Raw genomic sequence first — 21,892 nt, 5'->3', positions numbered from 1 at the left:
AACCGGTGCTCGGAGAAAGAAAGAAATCTATTGCGGTCCTGGAGCATCACTCGAGTATAAGCCGAGGGGGGGCTTTTTCAGCACAAAAAATGTGCTGAAAAACTAGGCTTATACTCGAGTATATACGGTATATATGTAGTCTTCGCACCTGGCTCACATGCATGTAACCCTTAGATAATTCTTCACACACTGAGAAAGATTCTGCAGTAGAAAGAGTATCTCATATACCTTGTGTCATCTGTATCTATAGTATATTGAATACTCCTCCATTTAAATATACTGACTTGCAGTGATTAAATGTGCGTACATGGGTATAATCACACTTTGTAAGATTTAAAAATTAGACCTCAGGTAGGTACTCATGGACTATTAACTTTTGTGAAAGAAGTCTTTAAATTAGGACCATCTTTATGTGCTTATTTGGAGGTGGACTAACTTAAATGTCAACACTTTTTGTTTCTGATTTGGTCAAACCTTAGCAGCCTATGCAGCCGTTTAGTTCCTTACTTTCTTTGCAGAAACTGCTGCAACAAGCAACTCAATTGTTTGTTGTATATAAGAGAATAAAACAAAAACACAAGCTTCACAGACTAGAGTTTTCTTGCCTTCCACTCTTTGTGTAGAACAAATTTTCAATGGACTTCAAATGGAAAAAAAAAAATAAATCTAGAAAATCTTTATTTATCTGCAGCTCAGAAAGTAATAGATCAAGTAACAAACAGATTTTTTTTCTATATTTAAACTCATAGGGAAAGATTCAGTTCAACACGAGGTGTCTGCTCGGAGACACCTCAAGCCGTTTCTATGGCTGGATATCCTCTCATTTTCCCTTGCACCTCTAAAAATGAGCAAATTCCTACCATAATTGCCGGCAATCTGCGCAGCCGGACATCGTGGTGATGTCCGTGCACCACACCGCCGACAATTGAATCGCCCCATAGACATACATATATATTCTCATTAAAAAAATATATAGTGGCAACACTACAACTTAAAGGTGATTACAACTAAAGTTGTAATCACCTCCCTATCAGATGACACCAAAGACACACAATGTGTACATGTTATTATAATTGTATATGTTACAAAGAAAAGAGACATGACAAATATATACATTTCTACATTATTTCAGACAGCTGCCACCTACATGCTTATATAAAGACATACATACAATAGATACAATCGTACAGCTACAAGAGTTGCAACAGAAAAGTACTAAGAACCTTATCATTTTTAAAGTGTCAAAATTTTTGCTAAAATATTTTCATTATGGAAATTAGCCAAATATTCTAAAAATACATGTCTTATTTGTTGTGCCTTTAGTCTAATCTAAATGTACTGCCAGCAACTGTGTGAAGCTTAAACTTTTGAAAATACAATCTTCTCAGGCATCTCTATTGGGGGGCACCAGATACCTTGGGAGGGGGGGGGGGTCGGAGGTACGAATTTCTGGAGCTGCTTTAAACGACAAGCAGTAGGATGACCAAAAATTAAGGAAAGTCACTCAGCCGACTTGTAATAAATGCTGACTGACCTTAGCAATGACCAATGCAGTCCCTGGCAGTGTGGTTGCAATTTAAAATGCCGTGAAAACAGGCTGCCGTTATTACCGATGCTCATGATTTCTTACCACACTGTCTGGGACCGCATTGGTCATTGTTAAGGTCAGTCAGCATTTATTACAAGTCGGGCAAGTGAGTTTTGTAAATTTTTGCTTGTAGTAGTCACTGTCGGTGTTATCAGCACCGTTAAAGTGACTACCACCGACCTTAGGGTATAGTGTGGATCCAGGCGTGCTGGCACTTTAAACTTAAATGTTGTCTGTAGCTCCTCCCCCTCTATACCAGACTCTTGCAAGGACCTGTTTAGTTCCCAACAGTGCACTGCGACATTTGTTTTCTAAGTGTTCTGCCTTTGGCACATTTTTGTTTCTCTTTATATACGAAGCTGCATCGGCAACTCTCAACTACATTTTTTACCTGAGGGAAAGTCATTGTCTATATATTTGGGCACAAATGTATTTTAAGATTCATTGAAATATTGTACTTGTATCCTTAAAATTGTGTCTCCATTTAATATATTTTAGTTGTTTTTTTTTTAATTTTCATTTTACTATTCACAACTGTTAGAAGTGTCAAGACAATGTTCAAGACAATGTTCAATTTTTTTGCCTTCTTTAAGAGAAAGATTTTCTGTTCGTAGCTTGTTTACCTCCTACAAGAAAAAAACAAAACAAAAAAGGTCACATTACAATTACATTTAACACACAATTGTAGCCACAAAAATACTTCTGCACATTTCACTACTTTTTTTTTTTTAAAACAAATTTAACCCTATAAATGCTGGGGAGATTATTAACTCTGTACTGCAGCTGTTCTTTTTTGGCTTAATGCCATAACAGCGGGAGAGAAATGGGTATGTGGCAAATGGTCCTGTAAGATCTCCCATGGAGAGAGAATTGTTTGTTGCAAGAGATTCTTAAACATGCTGTCTGTAATTTTACACATATGTTATTAAATGGAGAATACACAGACAAATTTATGTAAAGATTATTTCCACTTTTTAAAAGTGTAGATAAATTAAACATTAAGACGTCTCAAAATTTAACTACAGCATAGCATACTATGTATGTACAGGTTGAGAAACTTTATGTTGTGTGACTATCGGCCTGTTACCAAACACTCTGGGTTCCTTGAACAGAATCACACAGAGAGCATTATGTGAGGATGGGCCGAATGTTGGCAGATCGTCATTTAGACAAGTGCTGGTTACAAGCAAAGGTGCTCCATCTGAATCTACATATTTCACTGAACATTTATTGGATTTATTTATAAAGCGCCACCACATTACACAGCGCTGTACAGCTATTATTTGTCATTCACATCAGATCCTACCCCACTGAAATGTATAGTCTATGTTTCCTAACACATAAGTACACACACACACAGGTCCATTTTTAGTCAGCAGCCAATTAATCTACCAGTATGTTTTGAGCGTGTGGGAGGACACCGGTGAACCCGTTGGAAAACCACTCAAACGCAACACAGATAAGGCCGTGGTCGAGAATTAAACTCAGGACCCTGGTGCTGCGAGGCAGCAATGCTAGCCACTGTGCTGCCAAAGGGATTGCATAAATAATGTATGTCTACAGTCATGGCCAAAAGTTTTGTGAATTACACAAATATTACTTTTCACAAAGTCTGCTTCCTCAGTTTTTATGATGGCAATTTGCATATACTCCAGAATGTCTTGGGAGTGATCAGATGAATTGCAATTTATTTCAAAGGTCCCCTTTTGCCATGACAATGAACTTTATCCAAAAAACAACATTTCCAACTGCATTTTAGCCCTGCCACAAAAGGACCAGCTGACATCAAGTCAGTGATTCTTTTGTTAACACAGGTGAGTGTTGGAGGACAAGGCTGGAGATCACTCTGTCATGCTGATTGATAGCATAGCAACATCTGACAAAAAGGTCTAAAAACACTGAAGCATCAAACATTGTGAAAACCAATACTTGTGTCATTCTCAAAACTTTTGGCCATAACTGTATTTAAAACCAGAATACACCACAATTACAAGCTCTACTATTAAACATATTTCTCTAGAATAAGCAGTGATCAACATGGCTAAATTCAGTTAAAAAGCAAAGTAGAGGGTCACATTGTAGGTGGGAGAATGATATACAAGCTTAACTCACCAGTCATCTCTAAATCATAGGAATGACTGTAGGAGTTTACTCCTCTATATATTAATCTGAAGCACACCCAATTTTAAGAAAAGCTACCTCCACTAGTTTGTTGTTGTCCTTTTTAAGTTTCACTAGATACTGAATTTTCTGCTGTGGATTTTGGTGGCCAAGTAGTTTTCCATTTTCTTCCACAAGAAATGCAATTTGCTTTCTTTGCAGCTCTGCCTCCTATAGGAAAAAAAATAAAAAGTCTTGTATAGTCAGATCCATAAAATTGACACAAACTTAATAAAATGGTGTTCAGAAAAGCACAATTACATACAGTAACATAAATATTGTTTAAGTCTTTAGGTTGGAGGAATTCTAGTGGCAGACTTAAGTAAACTCGCTGTGTCCAAAAGAATAATTTCTATTTTTTGCTTGGCAGAAACACCTCAGAAACCAACTGTTATACACATAATTCTATACAACTATTATATAAGCTGCGATGATGAAGGATCTACAGCGGCATATTCAATTAGCAGTGTTTGGATGAACATTACGGTGGCGCATGTTTTACAGTAATATTGTACCGCAACATCGTAGATTTCACTTCGCAACCCTATAGGGGTGTAGGGAAATCCATGATGTTGCATTAAAGCAGAGTGCCTTCGCGCCTATTCCAGAGGCACTCTGCGCACAATTGAAAATGCCCCACAGAGTCTTGTTTCTTGGTATTAATGACTGTGGAGTTGAACTTGTCTATTTTAGGATACACAAGGCATTCCACAGGGGATATTTACACAAAGTGATGCAGGATACAAATGTAGCAGACAAATGTTTAGGGAAAGTGGTACCCTCTTCCTGCATGACATCTATGAAAAAATTGGGGTGCCCCCATACCCGTCACATTTGTATCCCGTCACCCTTTTAAAACCTTCCATTCACTCTGGTCCAGACTATCGCCATCTGTCACAAACCTGACAGGGTCCTAAAGACATGGCGGCATTAGCTATCTGCAAGGGAGGAAGGAGCAATTGCCGAATCCCACTTTACTGTTTAATAAAGCTACAGTGGGTCAGACTGAACAATGTATTTTACCAGCATGCTTTAGGGGTCCTTTAAACAATCTACACTCATTCATTTCTTATACGCAAGACACACTTTCATAGACCACCAATAGATGAAATGAGTAAAGTCAGGTGTGCTGTCAGCTCTTGAAATCTGAATTAAACACTAAAAAATGAAAAACCCCATAACTTCACCCCCCCACCCCCACATAAACCCCCAAAAACATAAAATGTGTACAAATGCAGACTTACCTGTAACTTCTTCTCTGTCTCCTCATTTTTCGCTTCCAATAGTGAACGGATTTCCTCTTTCTCCATGAAGGCCTTGGACTCTAAAGCTCTTGTTCGTTCAATTTCCTTGTGTAAATCACTCAGCGAACATTCTTTATTTTTGAGCATGTTTCTCACCTCCTCTAACCTATGGAGAAATACAATACATAAGCAACAACAGAATATCCCACCACCACCCCCTCTTCCCAAATACTGTAAAATCAGGTATATTTGTTTTCAGTTTTGATCTAGTTATAATACATAATTGTGCAATAGGCTTAGATTTCATTTTCAAACCCCAAGATGGTCAAACATACTCTGCTTCTACTTTCAGGAGTTGCTCTGTTGCTTTACCCTATGAAAAAAAAACAACATTTTAAGATTAGTCCATGTAAATAAAAATATACACACAAATTAGATTTAGAAATCAATCAAAAACTGCTATGAAAGCCTCGTGACATAAATACCAGTTTAGAAGGCCCTGTTTTCTATTTCTTCTCTGAGCTTTAAAAAAAGTCACAAAGCCATAAAGTTTACATAGGGAGACCTTGCAAAATACTAAGACGCTCTGATTGATCTAAGGTTCTGGCAGGAGCGATTTAATCAATAATTACAATATTTACAATTGAAGTGAGATTATAAATATTTTATACCCGTAATATTTAATATTGATCAGGTTTTACTTAACAGTTAGTTATAATGAAAGCACACAAATATATATATATATATATATATATATATATATATATATATATATATATATATATATATATATATATATATATATATATACACATATATACACACACACACACATATATATATACATATATATATATATATATATATTTATATTCTAGTCTTAAATATTGTATACATAAGGTAACTGTTTTGTAACTTTAAGAGTGAATCCTTGTATTGTTAAAACTCTACAGCTCAGATATTAGATATACAAGTAAATATTCTTAGACAATATTTTATGCACATTAGAGAAGAATTATATACAAGACCACTTAGAATTAGACTACTACTGTTCTTTCAGAATAGGATAAACATTATAATGCGAGTCTTAGATGTTGGGCTAATGACACATACATTTCACATACTGAATACTTAGTATGACTGTGGTAATACTACATATTAGTAATATTCTGTCTAGAGTCATTGTTGCATTACTATTATCACTTCTAGAAATTTTATTGAATTCTTTAGTTTCATGAAATTTGGAAGACTATTTAAAAGTGAGAAATTCATTGGAATGTCTGTGTTGTGTAAAGAAACATTGTGTCAGCCACCAGAATGTGAAGATTCTCTTGAAAGTGATGCACATTTTAAAGGCTAAAATTGGACTGGGATTATTTTGCATTCAGGAAAGCATTGTTTGTGTCATCCTTATTAATTGAAGTAAATTATTTTCATATACATCTTGTGTCAGCATTGTCAATGTTTCTTTGTGCCAAATAATGGTGATAACTTTTTTATTTGTTCCCATGTGCATATTATGAAATGGATCAAAATGTTGCCTACTGGATCAGTTTAATTATACATTTATATGTGAGCATACAGTGCTTATTCAAACTCAGTGAACCATTTTGGTCTGTGAGCACTGAGTGATCCTTTGTGTGGCAAGAGTTAATGGACCTCAAGTGGTACAATAATTTTAATGTGAACAAGCCCAAATGTACTTAAAATGCCATCAGCTATGACAATACACCTTGGTTAGTCGCAGTACAAAAAATTACCTTTTCCATTCTTTCACAAACTTCCCTTTCTATTCCTCTTTTCAGCTCCAGCATATCGGATTGTTTATGCTCTTTGCTGGAAAAAATAGCAACAGATAATGTGAGGTTACACTGGCCTCTGTTGTGTGCCTTGTTCTGGGCTCTATTTTCACGAATACACACACTTTGTTTCTTTATTTTAAATCCAATGATGTGTTTTATTTTACACAAACAAAATGATATAACTTTTTAAATAATATAAATTTACAGACTGTTGCATTCCCATGTGCCTTCCCTATTGTATATGGGTACATTTGACCTGTCTCCTAGTTAAATTTTTACACGGCTATGTGGTCTAAATGCTACTAATGATTAATAATCCTTGATCTATAATTGTACCAAACCCATAAAGAAATTGATAAAAACAGAAGCCTAGTTTGCCAGGAAGAGGATGATCTAAATCTTATGCTTGGAAAGGAAGAAGTCAGCATCGGAAAGCATTGTCTCACAGTAAGGGAGTTCAATCCATTCATATGTGATAGGGACTAAACTTTAACAAAAGCTAAATGCATTTAACTGATAATGCTACACATGAGTAAGTAGTAGCACTATTTGTTCTCAAAGTCTTATGATTTTTATTTTCATCACAACCTTGATTATGCATTCTCGGATTAAATAGCATACAGTACATATTAAAACTGCTTTCAAAAATTGAAGCAGCCGCCTTCCTGGCCAGGAACAACAACTCATGTGCATACTTTGCATTTCAGAAATAAGTTCAGCTTGACTGACATCAAGCTGACAGAAATTCAACAGTGTTCTACAACCACGGTACATATACATATCATATAATGGAAGAACACAGCTGGACTATGAGATGAGTGCAGTCTGGCCTGGTATTGCTGCGCCCAAGTTCTATAGACTATATATAAAAGTAATTACACTAATCATTGAGGCACGGAGATATCACTTAAATAGGCTGTTAGCACATCTTCCCAGACACGTATAATTCTCCCTTCTGCTGCCTATCATGCCCTTTATGAACACAATCTAGAACTGGATATTCTATAATTGACGGTAAGCCTTTGGATATTGTGCCTGAATGGAATGTAGAGTCTGAGAAAGCCATGAAAAAATTCTCAATCAGTTATCAGTCTTATCTTCAGTCGCACAAAGAAAGTGAGAACTCTTATATTAATATATATCTATATATATTTTTTTTAATTAAATGCTGCACATTTAAATGTGTGGTGGAGTAGTTCTTAAAGGGGGAGAATGACCCCACTACCCGTAAACAGCTCATATATTATGTCCTGTGCTTCAATCTCAGAAGTAAAGAATAGTAGTCTTGACCTGAGGCCACCAATTAACTGAAAAACAAACAAACCGTTTCTCTAGTTATTTTACCAAAATGAAGTTAAGAATGAAGGAGGTATACTGAAGGTTGGTGAACATCATAATACAACCATAGGTCAGCAAGTTGGAGAGCAGGAGACTGGACCACACATTTTTCTCCTATGAATGAAGTGGTATACAGGATCTGTCCTCAATATAAAAAGAGGCAGGTCCCAGTTTTACGATTGTGCAAATGTAAAATGCAACTATGTTGTTGTTCTAGCTCTTTAGAAAATTATTATTTTTATTATTTCTCAGTACAAGCTGTTCATGTACTTTATTTTAAAATACCAAAACATTACCATGTCTGCTCTCCTTTTTTCCTGTTTTCCAGCTGAATTTGTAAGTCCCTGCACTGGCTCTGCAAGTTCTGGATCTCAAGGCGTAGATTTTCTGTTTCACATAGCTGGGTCTGTAAGATAATAATTTACCAATAATGAGAACAACAAATTAACAACTAACAAATTTAGTGATGGAGCATGATTGGCAGTTTAGATGAACTCACCTTTAGTCTGATTATTTCTTCATTTTTGGCCATTCGTTCTTCGTTTAGCTCAGATACAAGTTGTTCCAATAAGGAATTTTTGTTTAAGCAATGTGTCAGTTCAGATTCAAATGGATTTCCCATTGGTGTTTTGGGAGTCTATAAACAAAAATTCATTTCTCCATTAAACACAGTACATATTCAATATTCAATAATCCCACCCAATTACTATCTCTCCTTTAAACTTTGTATTCTAATTTCTGGAACAGAACACGCAACTGCTACTTAAATTAATGCTACCTGAAACGTAGAACTGAACACACAAATATATGAATATATGTATATATATATATATATATATATATATATATATATATATATATATATATATATATATATATATATATATATATACACACACATATACACACACACATATATATATACACATACTGATAGGTTTATTTTACAGGCAGTAGCTAGGGAAACGGATAAGGATGCCAAAAATATTTCTATTGAATCAATACTTTTACATACCTTGTGCACTCAGAGTTAATGTTCCAGCGTAAATAGATTCCAAATATGTCACATGTAATAAATTGAATTGTTTGCAAAATGGATCAGTAACTACAATAGCATTTTCTTTTAGAATCATGTAGCATTAATCTATTCATAATGACTGGCACAGGATAGCCGATTCATGGTGACATCAATGGGACTTCCAGAGACAATGCTCAAAAGAATTGAGAACTCTCTCTGTATAAGCAGTTAACCACGGGGAAGTGAGGGGCAGTAATAAAATATCATGCACTTCTTAATGTTGTACAAACCACTGTCAACTATGAATGCCTTTTGTACAGACAGACAGGGGCTGTATAAAGGTGTTGTAATTGACAGCCAGTATATGCAGCAACAAGCGACAACTTCAGGGGAGTTGTGCTTTGCTGGAAGGTGTTCGCATATCCGTGGCAAGCATGACCATATGCAAGTATCAAAATAATTAACAAAAGTTGTACTAAAAGCTCAAAAATATGATACAATGGATGTTTAATCTTGTAGGTATCAGCCAAGATACATGACTAGTTGATCTTATTCACAGCAACCATAACCATTTCTGAAGAGGTACCTGAAGCAGCATAGCAGGAGAACCCTTGTTGCTGTTGGTTGGCTTTATTCCTTCATCGTCAGTGTTGGTGATGTCAAGGTCCTGTTTTAACTTAAAGCAGAAAAAAATATGTTTTTCCTGTATTATAGCATAAAAAGTCCATCATTATTTTGACAAAAAAAGTAGTATAAATAGAGTAAACCATAACCAAGCAGGAATCTTAGTCTAGAAAAGCGGATGCGATTATGTTTTTCTCATTAAAACAAAAATTTGATACCAATTACACACACATATCTAAATACATACACACATCTACATCTCTCTCTCTATCTACACACACCCAAACAGTATATTATGGTATTAAATTATTTTGGCTGTAAAAATATATGAACAATTTCTTAAACCTCTGTGGCCATATTTTAGGACGGGAATAAACTAGTTACCTGGTTAGTCAGATCCGCAATTACTTGTTCTTTTTTGAGCAACTCTTCTTTCTGGTCTTTAAGCAAGGCCTCTTGCTTGTTAAAGGCTTCGGTTAACTTGCCAAGCTGTTCAGTTGCATGAACCAAGTCATCACATAAAAGCTCTCTCTGTTATTTAAGTACAAGCAAATACTTTAATAATGAAGCAGTTTGTGTTACACACTGGCTATTGTATACATGCAAATAGTATAGGTTAAAGGCTAATAATTCACTATGGTACAGTTAATATGCGAGACCGATGTGTACCTTTCAGGAAGGCTTACCTCAATGGTGTCAGCTGACTGCTTCCTTTCTAACTGCTCTCTCATATCCTCCATTAGTTTTTCTTGTTGTTCTAAAAGAGTTTTGCTTTCTTCTTTTGCAGATAATGAATAACTGTATTTACTCTATAAAAAAAAAAATATTAATACATCCATTCAGGTTCGCTGAAGCCTGTATGTCTCATGTGAAATGCTTAAAAAAAAAAGACCAAAATGACTTCTAATGCACAGGGAAAAAAGAGGATTTATGTACTTACGTTAAATCCGTTTCTCTGATTCCGTCTGGGGGACACTGCTTACCATGGGTTGTGGAGGGGAGCTTGGGAGTTGGCACCTAACTAGTTAATTTAGTACTGCTGGCAAACCCCTACCCTCTACAAACCCCCTGCCTCTTCCTGTCCAGTTAGTTTTAACAAGCCCAAAATAAAAAGGGCAGTCACACAAGAACACACAGAAGAAAACAGAAGGGAGGGATCGCAGTGTCCCCCAGACGGAATCAGAGAAACGGATTTAACGCAAGTACATAAATCCTCTTTTCTCCTTCATCCGGTCTGGGGGACACTGCTTACCATGGGGACGTTCTAAAGCAGCCCCCTAAGGGTGGGACTACTCTGAAAGCCCTGCTCGTAAAGCACTACGAGCAAAATTTGCATCCGCAGAGGCAAATATCTTAAACTGGTAAAAATTGGTAAAGGTGTGGACAGAGGACCAGGTGGCTGCCCTGCAGAGCTGGTCCGCAGAAGCTCCATTCCTTGCTGCCCACGAGGCCCCCACCGATATGGTGGAATGGGCCGTAAGTCTCTCCGGCACAGCACGGTTAGCATTAATATAAGCTTGCCTGATGGTAGACGTAATCCATCTGGTGATGGATTGTTTTGAAGGCTGGCCAGCCTCTCTTAGTAGCGTCATAAAGAACAAACAGTGAGTCAGTTCGTCTAATCAGGGAAGTTCTTTAAACATAAATGCGGAGAGCTCTAACCACATCCAACTTTTCCATCAATTGCTGATCCGTATGAGAAGTGGATGAGAAAACCGGAACAATTATTTCCTGGTTTAGATGAAAGCCGAAACTACCTTTGGCACAAAAGAAGGAAGGGTTCTTAACACCGCTCTGTCCTCGTGGAACACCAAATAAGGTTCCCGACAGGACAGGGCTCCTAATTCAGAAACTCTGCGAGCAGAGGCAATGGCCAGAAGAAAGAGGACCTTCCAGGTCAAACACTTCAAATCCACCTTGTTCAAAGGCTCGAAAGGGGGTCCCTTGAGCATGTCCAGAACCAAGATGAGATCCCATGGAGCTGTAGGAGGAACATAAGGAGGCTGTATATGGAGAACTCCTTGGAAAAAGGTCCTAATTTCTGGTAAGTCAGCCAACTTCGTATGGAAAAATATCAAAAGGCTGAAACCTGAACCTTTAAGGAGCCTAATCTAAGGCCTGCCTCTAAGCCATGCTGAAGGAAAGCTAACAAGCAAGGGAGGCGAAAGGAGGACGAGTTGTATGTCCTACTTTCACACCATCTAATATATGCCTTCCAAATCCGGTGATAGATGCGAGATGAAGAAGAAGAAGGTCGTGACGATACGGAAGGTGGAATCCCGGACCTTCTGCCATAGATATTATTTCTGCGAACCACACACGCCGTGGCCAGAAGGGGGCTACCAGAATTACTGGTAGGAAACCCTGTCGAACTCGTCTGAGGACGCGAGGAAGCATGGGGATCGGAGGAAACAGATATCCCATCCTGAATTCCCATGACATCGTCAGGACGTCCACTGCCGCCGCTAGGGGATCTCTTACCCTTGCGCAGAACCTGTGGACCTCTTTGTTGTGTCTGGAGGCCATGAGGTCTATGTCTGGAAGACCCCACCTGTGAACCAGAGATTGGAAGACTTCCGGGTGAAGTGACCACTCCCCCGGCATCATCTGGTTTCGACTTAGATAGTCCGCCTCCCAGTTTTCTATTCCTGGAATGAAAACTGCTGATATTGCCGGAACATATAGCTCTGTCCAAACCAATATTTGGGCTGCGATAGCCATCGCCGCTGCGCTCCTAGTTCCTCCTTGTCTGTTGACATATGCCACGGCCGTGGCATTGTCGGACTGGATACGGACTGGGTGGCCCTGAAGAAGGGATTGCGCTCCCTGAAGGGCTAGAAAAAATGGCCTTCAATTCCAATACATTTATTGGGAGAGCCGACTCCTGAACCGACCAACATCCCCGGAGCCGGAGGTGCAGGACCACCGCCCCCCCAACCTTTGAGGCTGGCGTCCGTCGTGGCTATGATCCACGACCAAGGTGCGAAGGATCTGCCCACGTTCAAGTGATCCTGGCACAGCCACCACTGAAGAGATGTTCTCGCCCTCTTGGATAGAGAAATCTTCTGAAGATCTAGGCGTAGGTGTGAACCTGACCACTTTGACAATAGGTCCCACTGGAAACATCGAGAATGAGCTCGACTGAAGGGAATGGTCTCGAAGGAGGCCCCCATCTTTCCCAGTAGCCTCCTGCACAAGTGCATTGAGAGTCTGGGAGAAGACAGAACCTGAGAGGTTACCTTCTGAATAGAGGTGATCTTCTCTACCGGGAGAAATATCCTTTGTTTGCTGGTGTCCATGATGAGTTCCAGGAACACCATGCGCTGACACGGAACCAACTGGGATTTCATAAAAATTTATCAGCCATCCGTGGCCCTCGAGAACCGCTTGGGTGAGGGATAGGCGATAGCTTAGGCAACTCTCTGAGGAAGCCTTGATTAGCAGGTCGTCCAAATAAGGAACGACCTGAACACCCTGCAGGTGAAGACATGCTGCCATCACTGACATGATCTTTGTGAAGACCCTTGGCGCTGTTGATAGGCCAAAGGGGAGGGCCCGAAACTGATCCCACCGAAAATCTGAGAAGGGACTGATGGTGGATCCAAATGGGAATATGGAGATACGCGTTCTTTATATCTATGTACGCTATGAACTGATATTTCTCTAGGCCGTTTATCACTGACCTTAGAGATTCCATCCGAAACTTGTCCACCTTTAAGTGGACATTGAGGCCCTTTAGGTTTAGGATAGGGAGAAAGGAGCCGTCCGGCTTGGAGACTAGGAATAGGTTGGAATAAAACCCTGTTCCTATCCTAACAGCAGTCTGTGTTTTCTCCTCAGCTCTGTTCCTCTTCCCGGGCTTGTGCTGGCGCCAAAAGACCTGGGAAAGACCATCTCTCTCTCTGTAAGGAGAGGGGGAACTCTATGTATTAGCTCCCCCTTCCTATAGTTCTTTTCCATGTTCTTCTCCTCAAAAAACTCCAAAAGAACTTGCATAATCGTGGCAGAGTGGTGGAGACCTCTAGGACAGAGGTCTCCGCAGCGGAAGGTCTCAGATGCCCCCCTCCTATGTCTGAGGGGGGAATCTTGGTTTTGCCCCTTCTCCTCGGCGCTGCAGCCAAAATCCAAGATGGCCGCCGCCATTTTCATTATCCGATAACCGGCGCTCTATGCCTGTAATGGCAGCGCCGGTTATCGGGGAGGCTATAGGAGTGCAGCGGTCCATGATACCGCTTGTCACTCCCTTCAATCAGGCACTTTGTACTTCAGTCCCTGTCAGTGAGAACCGCTGGCTCTCAGCTGACAGGGGAATGCCTGCGCTGCTACGCTGTGAGTGTGTTCTCTATATAAGAACACACTCCAGCGCTGCCACCTGAAAAAAAAGTAAAAATTAAAAGAAAAAAGAAAATTTCTTAACATTAAACTAAGCACTAAACAAAAAGGCTGCCCAACTCCAGGGCACCTAAAAAAAACTGGACAGGAAGAGGCAGGGGGTTTGTAGAGGGGAGGGGTTTGCCAGCAGTACTAAATTAACTAGTTAGGTGCCAACTCCCAAGCTCCCCTCCACAACCCATGGTAAGCAGTGTCCCCCAGACCAGATGAAGGAGAAAAGAGGATTTTTGTACTTACGTTAAATCCGTTTCTCTGATTCCGTCTGGGGGACACTGCTTACCATGGGGTTGTGGAGGGGAGCACGGGAGTTGGCACCTAGCTAGTTAACTTTACCACTGCTGACAGACCACTTACCCTCTACAATCCCCCTGCCTCTTCCTCTTCAGTTAATTAAAAAGCCCCAAGGAGAAAAGGCCAAACAACCAAGAGCACACAGAGGAAAAGCAGAAGGGAGGGATCGCAGTGTCCCCCAGACGGAATCAGAGAAACGGATTTAACGCAAGTACAAAAATCCTCTTTTCTCTTTCATCCAGTTTGGGGGACACTGCTTACCATGGGGACGTTCTAAAGCAGCCCCCTAAGGGTGGGACCGCTCTGAAAGCCCCGCTCGTAGAGCACTACGAGCGAAATTTGCATCCGCAGACGCAAATACATTAAACTGATAAAATTTTGTAAAGGTGTGGACAGAGGACCAGGTGGCTGCCCTGCAAAGCTGGTCCGCAGAAGCCCCATTTCTCGCTGCCCACGATGCCCCTACCGTTCTGGTGGAATGGGCCGTAAGTCTCTCTGGCACAGGACGGTTAGCCCTTATGTAAGCTTGCTTAATGGTTGCCCGTAATCCATCTTGCAATAGACTGTTTTGAGGCTGGCCAGCCTCTTTTATTAGAATCAGAAAGTACAAACAGAGAATCTGTACGCCTAATTTGGGAAGTTCTCTGAACATAAATATGGAGAGCCCTAACCATGTCTAACTTTTCCATAGACTGCTGATCAGAATGAGAAGTCGATGAAAAGACCGTAACCACAATTTTCTGGTTCAAATGGAATGCCGAAACTACTTTTGGAACAAAAAAAGGGAGAGTTCTTAATACCGCTCTGTCCTTGTGAAAAAACAGATATAGTTCCTGGCAAAACAGAGCTCCCAATTCTGAAACCCTGTGTGCAAAGGCAATTGCTAAAAGAAAGACGACTTTCCAGGTCAAACACCTAAAATCTGCCGCAAGTAAAGGCTCAAAAGGAGGCCCTTTAAGCATATCAAGTACCAGGTTAAGATCCCATGGTGCTGTAGGCGGAACGTAGGGAGGCTGAATATGTAAGACTCCCTGAAAAAAAGCCTTGATGTCTGGCAAATCCGCTAACTTCAGGTGAAAGAAAACTGAAAGGGCTGATACCTGAACTCTTAAAAGGAACCTAAACGGAGACCCGCTTCCAGCCCATCCTGAAGAAAAGCCAACAACCTAGGGAGACAAAAAGAGGACGTGTGACAGGACCTGTCTTCACACCATCTGATATAGGCCCGCCAAATACGATGATAGATACGAGCTGAAACCGGCTTTTGTGCTCGCAGCAGAGTGTTCACTACACTGGAGGAAAAACCCCTAGCCCTCCAGAGCCTGGCTTCAACAGCCATGCCGTTAAACTGAGCTGAGGTAAGTTCTGGTGACGAAAAGGACCTTGTAGAAGAAGATCGTCTTGCGACGGAAGACAAAGTTCCCGTCCTCCCGCGAGGGAGATTATGTCCGCGTACCACACTCGACGCGGTCATGGGGAGCTATTAAAATTACCGGCAGACCGCCCTGCCTCACTCGTTTGAGTACTCGAGGAAGCATGGGAATCGGGGGAAACTGATATCCCAACCTGAAATCCCATTTCATGGTCATGACATCCACTGCTACCGCTAAGGGTCCCTTGCGCAAAACCTTGGAACCTTTTTGTTGTGTCTGGAGGCCATGAGATCTATATCCGGAAGACCCCATCTAGCGACTGAATACTTCCGGATGGACGGACCACTCCCCTGGCATCATCGCATTGCGACTGAGATAATCGGCCTCCCAATTCTTTATTCCTGGAATGAACACTGCCGAGATAGCTGGAACATACTGTTCCGCACAAAGAAATATTTGAGCTGCTACTTGCATTGCAGCTGCACTCCTCGTTCTTCCCTGTCTGTTGACATATGCCACAGCAGTGGCATTGTCGGACTGAACCCTGACTGGATGGCCCCGAAGAGGAGTCTGGGCCCCCCGAAGAGCCAAAAGAATTGCCTTCAACTCTGATGTGTTGATGGATAGGGCTGATTCCTGAACTGACCAAAGCCCCTGGAGCCGGAGATGCAGTACTACAGCCCCCCAACCTTTTAGGCTGGCGTCTGTTGTGGCAATGATCCATGACCACGGAGCAAAGGACCTGCCCACCAACATGTGATCCTGAACCAGCCACCACTAAAGCAATCCTCTCGCCTCCGGAGACAGCAAGATCATCTGGCGATACAACTAAGTGGGATCCCGACCATTTCGTCAACAGATCCCACTGGAAGCATCGTGAATGTGCCCGACCGAAGGGGATCGTCTCGAAGGAGGCCACCATCTTTCCTAGAAGACGCATGCACAAATGAATTGAGGAACTGGGAGAGGACAAGACCTGAGATGTTATACTCTGAATCAAACTGATCTTCTCCGCAGGCAGGAACACCTTCCGCTGACTGGTGTCCATGATGAGTCCTAGGAAGAACATGCGTTGGCACAGAACCACCTGGGATTTCTTTAAGTTTATCAGCCACCGATGGCTCTCGAGGAAAGCTATGGTGAGGGATAAGTGATGACGCAAGCAAATCTCTGAGGAGGATTTGATGAGCAGATCATCTAAGTAAGGCACGACCTGAATTCCCTTTAAGTGAAGGCACGCTGCCATCACTGACATGATCTTCGTGAAGACCCTTGGAGCCGTGGAGAGGCCGAAGGGGAGAGCCAGAAACTGATAGTGGGAGGCCCCCACTGTGAATCTCAGGAGAGGCTGATGACCAATCCAAATGGGAACGTGGAGGTATGCGTCCTTTATGTCTATGGAAGCCATAAACGGATCCTTCTCTAAGCCGTTTATTACCGACCTCAGGGATTCCATCCGAAATCTGTCCACCCGTAAGTGTACATTGAGGTTCTTTAAGTTTAAGATGGGTCGAAAGGACCCGTTCGGCTTCCTGACCAGAAAGGGGTTTTATTCAAATCTTTTTCTGGGACCCTGCCAATAACTCTTTGCGAAAGAAGAGAGGCGACACAACCCTGTATCGCCTGTCTTCTTTGTGGATCTCGGGGTAGCGGGGTTACAAAGAAACGATGTGGTATCGGACCCAGCAGGTCTATCATGTACCCCCTTGATATAATGCCCCGAATCCAAGGATCCTGAGAGGACGCTGTCCACTGTTCCTAAAAAAGCGACAGACGTCCCCCCACTGCCGCCGCCTCCTGGAGAGTAGAGTGGCAGTCAGGACGCAGGCTTCTCTTGAGCCTTGGAGGCCTGGCGCCTAGCTGCAAACGAGGACCTACCTCTGACTGAGAAGCCTCTAGCATTCGGTTGTCTACCCCTAAATGACTGGCCCCTAGGAAAGGAGGTCCCCTGAAAGGACTGCCTAAAGGAGCTGAAGCGTGGGGCCCGGCCTCTACTTGTGTGTACTGGCAAGAAAGTGCTTTTGCCACCCGTTGCCTACAAAATCATACTGTCTAACTCCAGCCAACACAAACCTGCTGCTGAAAAGGGAATGGTTTCAAGGGATTTCTTAGATTCTGAATCCACCTCCCAGGATTTCAGCTATAACGTTCTTCTTGCTGAAATTGCTGCAGCCTGAATAGCGGAGGACACAGACGCTGTGTTTTGAGCCGCCCCATAAAGGTACCCTGATGTCTCTTTCAAACGTAAAGCTAGGGGAAGTAATTCTGAGTTCTGTAAGGCCTCTGCCAGTTGTTCTGCCCATGCTTCCATGGCTCTAGCAACCCAAGCCGAAGCAAAGGTGGGTCTAAAGCAGGGTTGTCCAACCCGCGGCCTGCATGCGGCCCAGCATGCCTGTAAATGTGGCCCAGCAGGAGTTTTGTTTGTGGCAAGCGGGCAGCACTGTTAATAAAAAAAAAAATCCTGCAAAAAAAGAAAAAGATAAGAAAATACTTACCTTGTGGTCACGCGGCCCCACCCCGGTCTCCTCCTCCGTGCGGCGCTCGCAGTGAATGTCGGGCGTGACTTCATCACGTCTGACATCCATTGCGGAGCACAGCACATAGGAGTCACCCGCGCGAACTATCAGCAGCAGTGAAACGGAAAAAACGAGAAGAGGATCAGAGAACAAGCCGATTAAAAGGTAAGTTAAGGGGTTTGTTTTTTTGGGGTTCTTTTATTTCAAGGGACGCTGACTAGTGCATAAACTCACCTGGTCCTGGAGCATCACGGACCATATCTTCCTATCTTAATGACTGCTGTATTGAAGCCCTTCATAAAATGTTGTAACTATATCACTTGATGTTTGACAGCAGCCATTAGCATGTCATTGAAGCACTGAGCAACAACAAGGAGCATTAGCAATGTTTTCTATGTTTTTTTTGGATGATCAGCTATCATTAGTGCTAGTGTATTTTATGTGCGGCCCAAAACAACTTGTCGCCTTACAATGTGGCCCAGGGAAGCTAAAAGGTTGGACACCCCTGGTCTAAAGGAAGAACTGCTGCTACAAAAATAGATTTTAGCTGAGATTCAACTCTGCGGTCAGTGGGGTCCTGCAGAGTTGCTGTGCCCGGGACTGGCAGGATAGTGTGTCGAGCCAAAAGGACTACTGGAGTATCTACTTTAGGAATCCCTTCCCATCGAGCCACGTCCTCTTCCTGCAATGGATACAGAAGGAGGAAACCGAATAACTCGACTTTTGGCTTTCTTAAAGAGGCTTCTGTCTATAGAACCAGGATCCTCCCTTTCTGGGAGGTCCAGAGCCTGCCTCACCGCTAAAACCAAATCATTAACACCTTGGTATCTAACGTTTTCTTCCTGTTCCAACAGCTGAACCTGGTCAGGATCAACGTTTATGTCGCCTTCCTCTTCAGAAAACCCCTCAGAATCCGAAAGGACCAGTAGAGGATTTGCGGATCTAAGACGCTTTCTTGTAGAAGGGGGTAAATCTGGGGATTCAAGCAACTGATTTAGCCTGTCTAAACCCTTTATAAATGCTGAGGAACATGCCTGTTCTGGCGGACCAGGGGGCTGATCCGTTACTAAAGAGGAAGGTCCTACTATAGCCATTTCAGGAGAAACTCTGGCAGCAGGGAGTCCCAAAGCTGTAACAGTATTATTTGACACAGCAGGAAGGGCTGCCACACTTGTCAGTAACTGAGTAGATTGAGTGATAATCTGTGCTAAAGAGGAAACCGACTGTGTCAGTGAAGCCACCCAGGCCGGCTCCTCCATCAGCGGGGCTGGAGTGTGTTTGGTTTGCGCAGAGGGGGCCCCCCCTTTCGCAAGTAGAGCAGAGCGCCAACGGGTCCTTCTGCCCACATGGTAATTTAACCTTACATCTAAAACATGTAAAATATTTAGTCATAGGGTCTTTTCCTTTATGTGACATTTCACAAAGGAAAGGAACACCAAACACACCAGATAAAGAGAGATTGAGAGAGACTGAGCAAGAAACAAGTAATCAACTAATCTATAATAAAAGTTGCACTTGTACGTGTGTTAACAAACAGTGTGATATTTAGGCAAGTAAGAAAACCACAATATAACCCTTACTAGCCCCCCTTTGTAAACCACAAAATACAGTTTGCTGGAAATGCTTAAAGAAATCTTTGGTACTTCGCCAAAAGGGCCACACAGGGGAGAAGTCCAACAGCAGTGTCCTGGTGCCTGCTCCCTCCAAGATAAGTTCTTTCCCAGGCTTCTGTGGCGCCAGAAGACTTGGATTGTTCCACTGCGCTGAAGAGCAAGGGAGCTCTCTGTACTCTAGTTCCCCCTCCTCCGGCATTCTGGTCTCTTTTTTTTTTAAAAAAAGGAACTTAATGTTAATGTTATCGGCAGAGTAATGGAGACCGAAAAAAAAAAAAAAAAGGGAGGTCTCTTGCAGTGTTCGATACCCCCTCCTTTTTCTGAGGAGGCATCTTGGTATGGCCCCCATCTCCTACTTCCTCCTATTCCTCCGCGGACCGATGAAATAAAAAAAACATGTCCGCTGGCAGTGTATTCCGATAACCCGCGCTCTATGCCTGCAGTGGCAGCGCCGGTTATCGGGGGAGCCTCCGAGAGTGACAGCGGTCCGCGAGACCGCTTGTCACTCTGCAATCTGACCACCTATCTCTGCCATTGAGAGCCGTCTTGCTCTCTCTGACAGAGCCCTGTCATGCTCCTATTTTTCTGGGAGTGTGCTCTCTATAATAGAACACACTCCCAGCTCTGCCATCCACCTAACTACTGTTAAAATAAATTAAAAGCTAATAAAAAGAACATCAAATTAAAATTAAATAACTAGCTTCAAAAAAACCTGCCCAACTCCTTGGGCACCTAGAAAAAACTGAAGAGGAAGAGGCAGGGGGATTGTAGAGGGGAGGGCTCTGTCAGCAGTGCTAAAGTTAACTAGCTAGGTGCCAATTCCCATGCTCCCCTGCACAACCCCATGGTAAGCAGTGTCCCCCAGACTGGATGAAAGAGAAATAATAAAATTCAGACCCTCCCAATACGTTCTACAGGCTCAAGCATCAGCAACACACTTGCCCTGACATGCTGTACACTACAATTTAATAATCGTTTCTAAAAACAAAACAAATATCCCTCCCTCAAATTAACAAGTGAAAAATAATTAATAATGTGTTAAGATCCCTTTCTAGAATGTCAGTTAAGAACTGCAATATCTCATGCACAGTATTATAGCCAATACATAGGTTATTTTGTTAAATTGGAATACAGAGTAAAATGACAGATGGGAAGGGAGGGCACCTACATTGAGGTCTTCCAGCTCCCTTGTAAGAACATCTATAGACTCCGTTTTGTGTATGATTGTTGTTCTCAATCCTTGAATTTGGTTCATAAGGTCAGCCATGATCTCCTAAGGTAAACAACAAGCAGGTGACAGGACATTGTCATTTATTGATACATGTATATTTTTTACACTGTTTAGAAATGTTTGAAGGACTTCCTTCAACTAAAAGTGTACCCCATTTCTATACTACTTGAGAGCTTTACACTTTCATCAACAAACAGGACAGACAGAATAGGATCTCTGACATAGGTGACCACATCTGGCCATTTTTGACTGGCAGCGTTATAGTGGGATATTTGAGTAAAATAAAATAAAAATTACAAAGTATATTTAGATGTATAAAGCCCTCAAATTTAGAAAAAGGGATATAATATACTAACAATTAAATCCCTTTCTCCAATGCTGCACAGACTTTACATTATGTTTCACCCTCTAGTAGGCATGGAACTAGGGGGAAAAAACAAAAAAACAAAAAGACTACTCCTCTCCCCTAAAACCACACTGCTCTCCTGCTCCTCAGTTTACTACTAGCCTATTAGGGAGACAAGAACCACCATTTAACAGTAAGTATAACCAATCCATGAGGAGAAGAGAAATGCCTAAGAATGACCAGTCACTTGAGGACCTTCCTGTTGGAGGCAGCAGCATTCACTTATGTAAGGTAGCTTCTCTGTAGACTTGGCATTACTTGTATTATGAAGGCAGGACTCTTCATTTAAGTGACTT

At 41.8% G+C, this 21,892-nt stretch overlaps 1 protein-coding gene across 1 annotated transcript in view; it reads right to left on the bottom strand.

Annotated features, from left to right (window-relative positions):
• Positions 1–133: 133 nt before the first annotated feature.
• KIF15 (kinesin family member 15) overlaps positions 134–21,892 on the bottom strand; it is a 98,336-nt gene continuing 76,577 nt past the window's right edge. The window contains exons 25-35 of the mRNA XM_075212487.1: positions 21,128–21,232; positions 10,461–10,583; positions 10,159–10,305; positions 9,737–9,826; positions 8,632–8,769; positions 8,429–8,538; positions 6,753–6,828; positions 5,328–5,365; positions 4,993–5,158; positions 3,788–3,919; positions 134–2,214 (exon numbers count right to left, since the gene is read on the bottom strand). Of these exons, the coding sequence (XP_075068588.1) occupies positions 2,113–2,214; positions 3,788–3,919; positions 4,993–5,158; positions 5,328–5,365; positions 6,753–6,828; positions 8,429–8,538; positions 8,632–8,769; positions 9,737–9,826; positions 10,159–10,305; positions 10,461–10,583; positions 21,128–21,232 (1,227 nt within the window). The 3' untranslated portion in view covers positions 134–2,112. The remainder of the gene's footprint in view (positions 2,215–3,787; positions 3,920–4,992; positions 5,159–5,327; positions 5,366–6,752; positions 6,829–8,428; positions 8,539–8,631; positions 8,770–9,736; positions 9,827–10,158; positions 10,306–10,460; positions 10,584–21,127; positions 21,233–21,892) is intronic.

Source organism: Mixophyes fleayi, chromosome 5 (genome assembly GCF_038048845.1).
Source record: "Mixophyes fleayi isolate aMixFle1 chromosome 5, aMixFle1.hap1, whole genome shotgun sequence".
In the NCBI taxonomy this organism is placed as follows: domain Eukaryota; kingdom Metazoa; phylum Chordata; class Amphibia; order Anura; family Limnodynastidae; genus Mixophyes; species Mixophyes fleayi.
This window is presented reverse-complemented; position numbering and strand designations above follow the sequence as displayed.